Consider the following 12,089-nt stretch of genomic DNA (forward strand, 5'->3'; position numbering starts at 1 on the left):
TCACCGATGTTATCGTCAGCGTCTTTGAGCCCCGGAAAAGCGCTATATAAATACAATGAATTATTATTATTATTATTATTATTAACTGTATCAATTTAAGCCTGAGGGAGAAGGAAAAAACCTGCAAACACTGCAGTCGTCAAGGACTGGAGTTACGGGTGAAAATACACCGCAAGCGTCAACGCACGCGTGTGCGTGGCGGAACTGCTGCGCCTCTCGCTGTTGTGGCTTCTACACTGGCAGCGTGTCTTCTATGGCTCTAACTGCGGAGCTGCTACTGCCAGCCCTATCTTTGTGTATTGAGTTTTGCCTGCAACGCACGTGGAAAAAATAGGCAAGAGTCCTAATCTCTAGATGGCGTGTCGCGGCAGCCAGCATGGCTGCTCTAACCCGTTAACACGAGCGCCAAAAGGAAACGCACGCGCTGCTGAGGTTGACGCTTGCGGTGTGTTTTTCCGCCGTCAGACACGCCTGCTTCAGAGTAACTAACCTGCCACAGCCACTACCTGTCACCTCACGGCACCGCAGACCTCCGATCCCCCCACTGCCAGAACAGCAGGACTGGCCTGCTCTAGAACCTGCTCTAGAACCAACCGACAACTGTTCTTATTTAAAGTCTGTTTACACTCAGATCACTCATTTTACTGGTGACATCATCAAAGCACTGAATGTCAGGATGCCTCTCGCAGGATCTGAGATGTTGTGCTCTTACATGCTCCTCAATAAATGCAGACAAATCATTTGCACTGGTTGAGATTTTTTTTTTTCTTCTTCTGGTTATCAGTTTGTCTTCTAAAGTGGAAACTGGTTCCATCCGCAATTATGGTCGCTGTTGATTCAACATGTCTGCTGCCCCCTGCCTGTAACTGTTGCACACTCACACTTCTCCTGACTTCCAAACCCCAGAGACTATGAGCTCTCTTAGTTACAACGCCTCTGGTTACAAAATAAACAATTCAATGCGTCTGGGGTCATGCTAATGTGTTTTTTCTGATATTTGCCTTAATGTTGGTTTAAAAAAAATGGCTGGTAAAAAGAATCTGAGAATGTGAATATTCTCATCCACAGATACTTTGGCTGATAGACCAAAACGTTAATGTTATGCCCTGCTACCTACACATGACAGAGTGGTTTGTGGCCCTAGAGAGCAGAGGCAGAAACAAACCCTCTCCTCTCGCATCTCACCCTAACGTTCAGAAATGACCTGTTGTCTTTTGGTCTACATACAGGGGTGCAAAAATGTGGGCACCCCTAGTCAAAATGCCTTTTACAATTAATATCTAAGTGAAAAGAAGCAAACCTAACCTCTAAATGGTGCAAAGTTAAACATGACACATTTCATCACATTTGAAAGCAAGATTTAAAAAAGGAAAAAGGCCTTATGCAAAAGTTTGGGAACCCTGTCAACTAGTACTTGTAACTCCTCCTCGGGCAAGCTTGCAAACGCTTCCTGTAGCCAGCTAAGAGTCTTTCAATTCTTGTTTTTGGAATTTGGAAAAACTGTTTAGAGGAACCCATGGTTTTAACACCAGACACAACAGCCACCACAGGCGGATACTTTAGAAGGCTTGGAGTTACTTCAGAATATATAGTTTAACCCTGAAATTATATGCACCTGACTCATTGAAACCCTAACAGGGCCTTTTTCATTTTTTATAATTTAAAAACTCAGAAAAATGAGAATAAAAATAAACCTTGCTTTAACATTTGCAGAAAGGTGTCATGTTTACCTTTGTAGCATTTAGTGTTCCGGTTTGCTTTCAATCACTTGGAGATTAATTGTAACAGACATTTAAACCAGGGGTTCCCAAAGTTTTGCATCCCATTGTAGTTATGTAAAATGTTTTGGACATGAATATCGCTGGTATCGCGCTCTCTCAGAGCCCTCCAGTGGTGATGTACGTAATTACACCAAACCGGTACTTTGCGACATATTTACGACAGTGTTCTCTCAAATGGGTTGCCATGTTGGTCTCCATCACTAATAAAGATCAACCACTTCACCAAAGCCTCTATTGCTGTCTGGTAGCGATAATTATCACTTAACCTTGCGTCTCAAACGCACATTGGTATTTTTGCTGTATAATGTTTAATAGTATGTCTTTTGGTAAGTGTTGAAATGATATTAAATAATTGTTTGATTTAATTAAATATACTTTCTTATAGATAAACACAGAAAACAGACCCAAAAACTGTAAACACTATAGAAATTAAGACTAGATATCCAAAATATCCAAAAATATATTTCTCATTGACCCCCTATCCAACATCCCTCTATACTTCAGCTCAACGTAAAGCGGGATTTCTCTCCACTCTCTGGCAACCCTCTCTCTAGGACAAGGCGAAGGAGAGCCGTAAAAAAGCGTGTGGAGTGTTTTGGAACTGGGAGGTCATTGGAAAGTGAGAAGCTCGGGCCGGTTCGGGGGATACAGAGACGTCAGTGTCACTCTTTGGTATCAGTTACTACTGATAACCTGTGTGTAGCTCCTATAGGATATATCATAAACCACCCGGGAAAATGCTTCGTTTGGTCCTGCGGCTGAGGCCGTCCTCCGCTGCTCTCCCCCGGGCCACCCCGGGGCCTGGTGCCCTCAGCCCGGGGACCTCCTGCCATCATCTCCAGCGCTGCTACCATCACTCTGGTGTGTCCCGCTCCTCCCGGGTGGTGGTGGGGTGTACTAACGGAGTCAACTTCAACACCGTGATCTTCTCCACCACCAGGACCCTGTCTCCCCTGCAATGTCACCAGCTGGCCGGCTGCAGTTCTCAGTCCAAACGCTTCTACAGTCTACCACCTCACCAGAAGGTAACCTAGGCTAGCCTCCCCTCTCTGGCCACACTGTCTCTCCTGTCTGTCTCTCCAGTCAGAGAGAGAGAGTCGTCTGGTGATGATCTAACGATTTAACAACCTTTTCCTCCAAAGACAAAGTCATTCGATGTAGCTAACCGGTTTATAATTGTACTAGTTTTATTTTTTATTTTTTATTATAGCTTATTAACGTTGTTTTAATGCCAGTTATCTGTCTGAGAGAGAGTCAGAGATGGTGATGATCTAACGATTTAACAACCTTTTCCTCCAAAGACAAGTCATTTGATGTAGCTAACCAGTTTATGATTGTTATATTTTTGGGGATTATATCTTATTAACGTTGTTTTAATCCCTAAATTGGGGGATTAAGGGTCAACAACCCTATGTATCACAAGTCACGATCAGAGTTGAGCAACCATGGGGTGATGCTGGGGCATCTCACAGACCTCTGGCACTGGGTGGCAGCCAGGCAGTGTTGATACAGATACCATGGCTGTGGCCTATAAGTACTGGAGCAGCTTGCGATCCTACTGTCACCTTCAAGACATAGGACATCTTTACGTAGGGTCAGACATGGCAGACCTGCTGCAGCTGTCTGTTGACATGGGTTTCTTCATTCTCTCTCTGGAAGGGACAATTCCAGGGCCCGATCACTCGTTACTGAGTGGAATGGACCTCATATTATGTCAGAAACGTGTTACACGTGTTGAGCCCCCAGCCAATGAAGCCGTGGTTTCTATGATTCTATGTGGTGACATGATAGTGGCTCACAGACGACCAGTGTCACATCCACTCCGGTGTGTGTGCGCCACTGTGTTCTGTTTGATTGAAAGGGAGGAAAAGCTTTCAAAGGTTGGCTTTCAGCCACGGCGGTGGGTGGGTGGCTGGTTGAATGTGTGTGTGTGTGTCACAGTGTGTGTGTGTGTGTGGGGGGGGGGGGGGGGGAGTGGCAGTCCTGGTGGCACATCTTGCTCTGTTGTGGTGTCTGAGTTGAGTCAGGGGTACAGTAAAGCCTAAAGCACTACCTCAGATTCAACTTAAAAAGTTAAACACATAAAAGCGTTTCGCTACTATATTGTAACTACTGTATTGTAACTACTGTATTGTAACTACTGTATTGTAACTACTGTATTGTAACTACTGTATTGTAACTACTGCATTGTAACTACTGCATTGTAACTAACTACTGCATTGTAATGCTGTGTGTTGTTGACAGGTGCAGCTACCGGCTCTGTCCCCCACCATGGCGACAGGAACCATCGCTCGCTGGGAGAAGAAGGAGGGAGACAAAATTGAGGAGGGAGATCTCCTCGCTGAGGTGTGTGTGTGTGTGTGTGTGTGTGTGTGTGTGTGTGTGTGTGTGTGTGTGTGTGAGTGTGTTTTGTGGTTGTGCAGCTTGAGACTGAAAAGGACACTGGCCTTTGAAAATGTTCACCTAGGAGTGTTACCTGGCTAACTGTGTGTGTGTGTGTGTGTGTGTGTGTGTGTGTGTGTGTGTGTGTGTGTGTGTGTGTGTAGGTGGAGACTGACAAGGCGACAGTAGGGTTTGAGATATTGGAGGAGTGCTACCTGGCTAAGATCCTGGTGGCTGAGGGCACAAGGGATGTGACTGTGGGAGCGGTCATCTGCATCACTGTCGACAGGTCAGTGTGTGTGTGTGCGTGTGCATGTGTGTGTGTGTGTGTGTACGTGATCAGAATGCAGTAAAATGCAGCTTGTTCAGTCGTCCTTCTGTATTCCACATGTGTATGTGTGTCTCTCTCTGTCCCCCAGTCCTGATCTGATCCCAGCGTTTAAGGACCTGACGTTGGAGAAGTTAGCTAGCATGGCCCCCTCTGCTGCAGCCGCCCCTCCGCCCCCCGCCCCCTCCTCCCCCGCGGCTCCCGGCAGCTCCTACCCCAAACACCTGAAGGTAGGTGTGTGTGTCAGCGTGTGTCTGGAGAAGCAGCAGAAAGGTAGTGGTAATCAGATGGTCGTGAGTTCAAATCCCATCTGGAAGACCACCACTAGTGTGCTCCTTGAGTAAGGCCCTAGACTGCCCCTGTCGTCTCTAATTGTAAGTCGCTTTTGGACAAAATGATTGAATGGTTCAAATTGAAACGCTGATCTAGATAGTGGACTAGAATCGAGATAGTGAACTGCAATGTTATGAAGAGGTGGTTGTTAAGACTGGGTAGTGGGAACAGATTAATCTATAGAGATGTACAGTATGATGGACGGCTAGATGTAGTGTTAGGGGTCAGGGGTCAGATAGATATACTAGTAGCAGTCAGCCTGTTTCTGCTTCAGCCAAGTCGTCTATTTCCTTCCTTGTCCTTTGTCATGCCAAACATGTGGGTCAAAGCAGTAGACAGAGCAGCACCTGGTTAGTACTGTTTGGTATGTTTTGTGACGTGTGTGTGTGTGTGTGTGTGTGTGTGTGTGTTAGATCATGCTGCCAGCCCTCTCTCCCACGATGACGATGGGCACGGTGCAACGCTGGGAGAAGAAAGTAGGAGAGAAGCTGGCCGAAGGCGACCTGCTGGCCGAGATTGAGACGGACAAGGCGACCATCGGTCAGTACCAACTTACTCACACTCACTCAGAAATGCACACGCTGAACGAGAGCCTGAGGAGACTGTCGCCTGTGACGATTGAAGCCCTTACAGGAAACCTTGACCTTAACCTTGTTGAGCCAATGCCATAGTGTCAACTGTCAAGGTGCCCTGGATCGACTGGCTTTTGAGGGATATGAACTTCTAACCAACAACTGTCTGTGTGTGTGTCTGTCTGTCTGTCTCTGTGTTTGTGTCTCTGTCTGTCTGTCTGTCTCTGTCTGTCTCTGTCTCTGTCTCTGTCTGTGTCTGTGTCTCTGTCTGTCTCTGTCTCTCTCTCTGTCTGTGTCTCTCTCTGTTTGTGTCTCTGTCTCTGTCTGTCTGTGTCTCTGTCTGTCTGTGTCTCTGCCTCTGTCTGTCTCTGTGTGTAGGGTTCGAGGTGATGGAGGAGGGGTGGCTGGCTAAGATCATGGTGGCAGAGGGGACACGTGACGTCCCTCTGGGGGCGCCCCTCTGCATCATCGTAGAGAAAGAGAGCGACATCGCCGCCTTCAAAGACTACGTGGAAACCGGAGTGGCGGAGATCTCTACATCCCCCCCCGCCCCGGCCCCGGCCCCCACCCCGGTAATACACACACACATCACACATAGCCGTTCACACACCTGCCTCCATCCGTAGCCCTGTTTGGTGAGTGTCAGGTGGAGTGACAGGTGTTTGGTGAGTGACAGGTGTGTACGATGACTGTTTGTTCCAGGCCGCCGCCCCCACGCCCGTGGCCGTCCCCAGCCCCGCCTCTGTGGCTCCAGCAGGCCCCAGGAAAGGGCGTCTGCTCGCCAGCCCGCTCGCCAAGAAGCTCGCCGCTGAGAAGGGCATCGACCTGGCACAGGTTAGCGGTAAGTCGCCGTCGTCGTCATCGTCACCACATACACACACACACACACACACCTGACAACACGGTTGACCCGTGGGGGCGTAATCGTCCTCATTTTGGTGCACGCATGAAGCTCTGACATTGTCTGGTCTCTGTCTCTCTCTCTATCTCTCCCTCTCTCTGTCTCTCCCTCCCTCTCTGTCTCTCTTTCTATCTCTCTCTCCCTCTCTCTCTCTATCTCTCCCTCTCTCCCTCTATCTCTCCCTCTCTCCCTCTATCTCTCCCTCTATCCCTCCCTCCCTCTCTATCTCTCTCTCCCTCCCTCTCTCTCTCCCTCCCTCCCTCCCTCTCTGTCTCTCCCACTCTGTCTCTCCCACTCTCTATCTCTCCCTCCCTCTCTCTATCTCTCTCTCCCTCTCTATCTCTCTCTCCCTCTCTCTATCTCTCTCTCCCTCTCTCTATCTCTCCCTCCCTCTCTCTATCTCTCTCTCCCTCTCTCTATCTCTCTCTCTCTCCCTCTCTCTCTCTCTCTCTCCCTCCCTCTCTCCCTCTCTATCTCTCCCTCTCTCCCTCCCTCTCTATCTCTCCCTCCCTCTCTCTATCTCTCTCTCCCTCTCTCTATCTCTCTCCCTCCCTCTCTCTCTCTCTCTCCCTCTCCCTCCCTCTCTCCCTCTCTATCTCTCCCTCTCTCTCTCTCTCTCTCTCTCTCTCTCTCTCTCTCTCTCCCTCCCCCTCTCTCTCCTCCTCAGGTTCTGGACCTGACGGACGAATTACCAAGAAAGATATTGAGACCTTCGTACCAGCCAAGGCTGCTCCTGTAAGTCCCCCCCCCAACACACACACACACACACACACACACACACACACACAGTCTGTTATATGTTCTGTTTATGGATGTATTCATGTAGAGTAAAGGATATAACTAAGGTTGGTTGTCTCATGTCTCAGGTAGCAGCAGCAGTCCCCACCCCAGCGGCCCCGGCGGCCCCCCGCGCTCCCGCCCCTGCCCCTGTCTCTGCACCCGCTGGCACCTTCACTGACGTCCCCATCAGCAACATCCGCAAGGTGAGTACACACACACATACATACACACACATGCATTTTTCATCTCATCGATTTGAATCGTCACATATTTGTATCGATAATTAACTGCATCGCGATGCATCGTTACATCCCTAGAAGGTTGTGATACCCTCTTTCTCTCTCTCTCTCTCTCTCTCTCTCTCTCTCTCTCTCTCTCTCTCTAGGTGATTGCACAGAGGTTGATGCAGTCCAAGCAGACCATCCCTCACTACTACCTGTCTGTGGATGTCAACATGGATCAAGTGGTGGAGCTGAGGAAAGAGCTCAACGCTGTGAGTAGAGTCACAGCTGTGCGTGTGTGTCTAATAAAGGAGTTACATAGACAGTATGAAATAGACAGAGAAGAATAATGCCTCTTCATCTGTCCATTCATGTTTTGAAAGCTGAGAATGTCTCTAACCCCGTCTCTCCTTCTCTCTGTCTAGGAGGTGAATGTCTCTAACCCTCTAACCCTCTCTTCTTCTCTCTGTAGGAGGTGAAGGCCCAGAACATTAAGTTGAGTGTGAATGACTTCATCATCAAAGCCAGCGCCCTGGCCTGTCTGAAGGTGCCCGAGGCCAACTCCTCCTGGTTGGACACGGTCATTCGCCAGTGAGTACACACACACACACGCACACACACACACGCTGTCGGAGTCCTGGTTGGTGTCAGTTTGTTGTGTTGTCCACAATCATGGTTGACGTGTGTGTGTCTGTCTGTGTGTGTCTGTGTGTGTCTGTGTGTGTCTGTGTGTGTGTGTGTGTGTGTGTCTGTGTCTGTCTGTCTGTGTGTGTGTCTGTCTGTGTGTGTGCGTGTGTGTGTAGGAACCACGTGGTGGACGTGAGCGTAGCGGTGAGCACACCCAACGGTCTGATCACGCCGATTGTCTTCAACGCCCACACCAAAGGCCTGGCAGCCATCAGCTCTGACGTCTCTGCGCTCGCAGCCAAGGCCCGCGACGGAAAACTACAGCCACAAGAGTTCCAGGTAAGACGTGCACCTACACACACACTCACACACACACACACACACACACACACACAATGTGAATGAGTGTTGGTCATCTAGCTGCATGTTCCGTGTATGTAAGACACGTCTGGGATTGTGTGTTTGTGTTTCCAGGGAGGCACGTTCACCATCTCTAACTTGGGGATGTTTGGCGTCAAGAACTTCTCAGCGATCATCAACCCTCCTCAGTCCTGCATCCTGGCTGTGGGAGGGTCCGAGAAACGCCTCCTGCCCGCTGACAACGAGAAAGGGTCAGTACGAGACACCAATACCACTGATGTACTACAGGGTTTCCCCACAGGGGTTTTTGTGAGACTCTGGCGGGTGGACCACGTAGTAATAATAAAAAAAGAAAAAGGTCAGGAACAAAAATCTTTGGGGGGGAGGGGGGGGTTTGTCTTTTTGGGGGGGGGAGGTCGAACACTTTCTGCAGCAGCGTGAGCAGCTCTAACATCCAGCGTCTTTGAGCCTCGGAAAAGCGCTATATAAATCTAATGAATTATTATTATTATTATTAACACACACAAACAGAAAACAGCTAAAAGTACTTTCGGTTCGTTATGAGACGTTATGGCGGGACAAATTACACTATGGCGGCCACAGACTCATCTATGTATGGGAAACACTGCACTAGAAATAGTAGTAGCAGACAGTCCTATTTAAAAACCTTGTTCCATAATATGTGGTCCCTTAACACTACAACAGCCGTGCCTATTTTACCTACTAGTAGAGCCGCCTTGGGGGTCAAATAGACCCCCTTTTTACAATGTAAATCTGCTATTTACACACAGAGATCACTAGAGGGCGCTTCTTTTTTTTGCCTGCCTCCTACACAGAAAAACTGCAAAACAGCTTTTAATACTATCTTATCTTATCACTTATATTAGTGATTTTGAAAATGTAAGGATACTGGGTGGTAGAACGCACATATCTAGGAAAAGTCATGAAAGGAGGGTCCTGAAATTTGATCGAGTGCAAAGATAGAATGGTTTTTTTACTCACACTCTTCTAGTGTTAACATTTGGTTAATTGTTGTTTAGTTGTGATCTGTTAGTAACTATGCATGTGTGTGTCCATGTGCGTGTGCATGTGTGTGTGCGTGCGTGTTGCAGGTTTGATGTCGCCAGCATAATGTCGGTGACTCTAAGTTGTGATCACCGGGTGGTGGACGGGGCGGTCGGAGCCCAGTGGCTCGCAGAGTTCCGCAAGTTCCTGGAGAAGCCGGTCACCATGCTGCTGTGATTGGAAGACGCCGTCACAACGCCGCTGTGAATGGCTGAAACCCGTCACCGATCGGATCTGATTGGTGCAAACCGTTCGTGATCCTTACGTGATTGGCCAGCCCACCACAAGGACACTTCCACTCCCGCTGAAAGGCGCGAGGCAGAACTCTCACTCCCCATCTTTACTGTACCCCCCCCCTCGCTCGCTCTCTCTCTTTCCCTCTCTCTCTCTCTCTCTCTCTTTCCCTCTCCCTCTCTAGAATTCATTCTGTATTTATTAAGGCCCCATGTCTCATGTGAGACCAGAGTTAGTTATAGCCCAGTGTAGAGGCTGGCCATTATGTCTCTCTAAACACTGATGTTTCTTTTATAAAGGGATCTGTTACAGGCCCCCACCAGTGTGCAGACTCAGCGGAGTGTGTGTGTGTTGATCCAGATTATACGTGTGTGAGTTTGTATGAATGTGGATGAAGGCCAAAAAAAGAGCAACTCTCTCTAGTTCAGAGTTCTCCTGGGTGCTGGCTGATGTCAAACGGCCGAGGGGCGTGTGAGCCTATGAACAGTGCTGAGCATAGGTAAGCAGAGAGACATGTATGTAGCTCAGAACGTAAAACACACACACACACTCTAAACCACCCCCCCACCTCACACACACACACACACACACACAACCTATAGGTAGTGAATAGACTCAATTCTGTATAAATCATGTGTATGTACTGTATAAATGCATTGTGCGTGCGTGTGTGTGAGTATGAATGTGTTGTGTGCTCTCTCTAACATGGGCTGATATACAGAGGGTATACAGTATGTGCTCCACACGGTTGTGGGGGAATATACTGTGCTGTGTCGGTGGTGTGCTGTGCTTTGGACAGTGAAGGGACCAGATGGGTAAACTGTACATGCTGATGGTTCCACCTAACCTTCCAATATAGAGCATAGTGGAGCCTCCACCTTATCGCTTCAAGCCTGAACAGTTCTTTCAATTCTGAGACCCTGCCGTGGAACGGGCATTGTGGGTAATTTGGGAATCCTGAAATGTCCAGAGTGGTAGGGGCTTTATTTATGACTCACTCTTGATTCGGCCAATCCCCTTCTTCTATGGGAATGTTTATTTTCTTAACCTAGTCTGGGATACTTCCATAATAACGTCAACCAAGGTTCTGTTATTTGACAAAGTGAAACGCACAAAGAAATGCCGCTGGATGTATTGTTGTCATGGAAATTGATGAATAAATTGAAAGAAGTCAAACAGGTGAGACATGGTGCCATTCATCATCATCATCATCATCATCATCATCATCAGTGAGGGTAGAAAATGTGGAGAGAGAGAATTTCTGTCTCTGCCTAGCTGGCGGGCAGATACTGGTTTATGTGTGTAATATGATATTTCATGTATAGTGTCTTCAGCATTCAGCAGCCATTTTCACTATAGTTATGGTAGCTATTCCTCCATATTTAAGTAAATGAACATTGGTTGTGGTTTTTATGGTAGTTGTGTGAAAATGTGTTTTCAGGGGGTGCTGTGTGTCTCCCCACTGGTAAAGGCTGGAGAGTAGTAATGCCAACTTTCTCTATGTACGCTCACCATACACTCAACTCAACGCTAAGAAGAACTTGTCCTGGCCTCGGAGCGTCTTCCACCTGTCAACACACACATGCTCAACGTATTCCTCTGCGCACACTCACACCTGTCCTCTGTTGTAACTCCACACAAGCAGCTTTCCTCCTCCATCTCATCAGTGTGCTGTGCAGAGAACTTTAGAAATGCTTATTTTGATGTAGCCAAAACTACTGCTGCCTGATCTCAGACAGGACGCAGGGTGCATCTTCTATTATTAAGTCATGTATACTTCCATGTGGAGTGGAATCACCTTGATGAAATGTCCTGTCATTATTGATGAGTCTGCCTCAGTGATGCTGCTCAGTGTATGTAGGCTGTCATTTGGCTACCTCAGTGTTTCTGCCACAATCAAACAAACAAACAAACACACAGGAGATGAATAAAGCGTCTATTCCCAGCAAGGTCTCTCTGAGTGAAGTTGTTATCACTGGATGACCCCTACCACTGAAACCAGATGGCTTTTGGAGCCAGTTTAGTGTTGTCGAGATACATTGGGCCTATCCAAGAAGAACAGACTGAAATAACAACCTGGGGGGTATTCCATCAACATCACTAAAGGAAAATCCAGGCTTATTTTGATAATAATAAGTCTCGCGAGACGGGTAACAATGAAAGAGTGTATGACAGTAAGTCTGTGAATACAGTGAAAGAATTTCCGCAACAACCAAAGAGGCTGTATCACTTTCATACTCCCATACCACACAAACACTTTTTTTTAATAGAAGCACTGATGTAGACTCTACATTGAGCTGCAACGTTTGTAGGAAAAGCGCTAAACAAATACAATTATTATTATTGTTATTATTATTATTATTATTATTATTGTAGAGTCGAAGTCTCCACCCCCTGATATGACGCGCTGGTACCAGAACGTGTGTTCGCCGTTCCAGGAAGTGACGCCGTAGTAAAACACCGCGAGACACCGGAAGTCATCCAAACAGGAGCGCGCCAAATGTG

At 47.7% G+C, this 12,089-nt stretch overlaps 1 protein-coding gene across 2 annotated transcripts; it reads left to right on the top strand.

Annotated features, from left to right (window-relative positions):
- The first annotated feature begins 2,399 nt into the window (after nucleotides 1-2,399).
- On the top strand, nucleotides 2,400-11,524 carry dlat (dihydrolipoamide S-acetyltransferase (E2 component of pyruvate dehydrogenase complex)). 2 transcript variants are annotated; one of them, XM_080550975.1, is made up of 14 exons: nucleotides 2,400-2,806; nucleotides 4,026-4,127; nucleotides 4,328-4,452; nucleotides 4,583-4,721; nucleotides 5,238-5,364; nucleotides 5,775-5,968; nucleotides 6,099-6,237; nucleotides 6,965-7,036; nucleotides 7,171-7,280; nucleotides 7,463-7,570; nucleotides 7,771-7,889; nucleotides 8,102-8,264; nucleotides 8,400-8,536; nucleotides 9,398-11,524. In XM_080550975.1, the coding sequence occupies exons 1-14, from the start codon at nucleotides 2,519-2,521 to the stop codon at nucleotides 9,525-9,527; spliced, it is 1,953 nt and encodes a 650-aa protein (XP_080407101.1). In that variant the 5' UTR covers nucleotides 2,400-2,518; the 3' UTR covers nucleotides 9,528-11,524. The 2 variants fall into 2 exon arrangements, with proteins under 2 accessions (XP_080407101.1, XP_080407100.1); XM_080550974.1 differs by having other exon boundaries at nucleotides 6,965-7,032; nucleotides 7,164-7,280.
- The last annotated feature ends 565 nt before the right edge of the window (nucleotides 11,525-12,089 follow it).

The sequence above is a fragment of the Nansenia antarctica genome (genome assembly GCF_963989245.1).
Source record: "Nansenia antarctica genome assembly, contig: SCAFFOLD_177, whole genome shotgun sequence".
NCBI classification, from domain to species: domain Eukaryota; kingdom Metazoa; phylum Chordata; class Actinopteri; order Argentiniformes; family Microstomatidae; genus Nansenia; species Nansenia antarctica.

Coding starts and splice junctions, on each gene's coding strand:
- dlat (XM_080550974.1), top strand. CDS start 2,519: ATGCTTCGTTTGGTCCTGCGGCTGAGGCCGTCCTCCGCTGCTCTCCCC. Junction 5,365..5,774: donor GACGGACAAGGCGACCATCG/GTCAGTACCAAC, acceptor CTCTGTGTGTAG/GGTTCGAGGTGATGGAGGAG. Junction 7,033..7,163: donor TACCAGCCAAGGCTGCTCCT/GTAAGTCCCCCC, acceptor CTCATGTCTCAG/GTAGCAGCAGCAGTCCCCAC.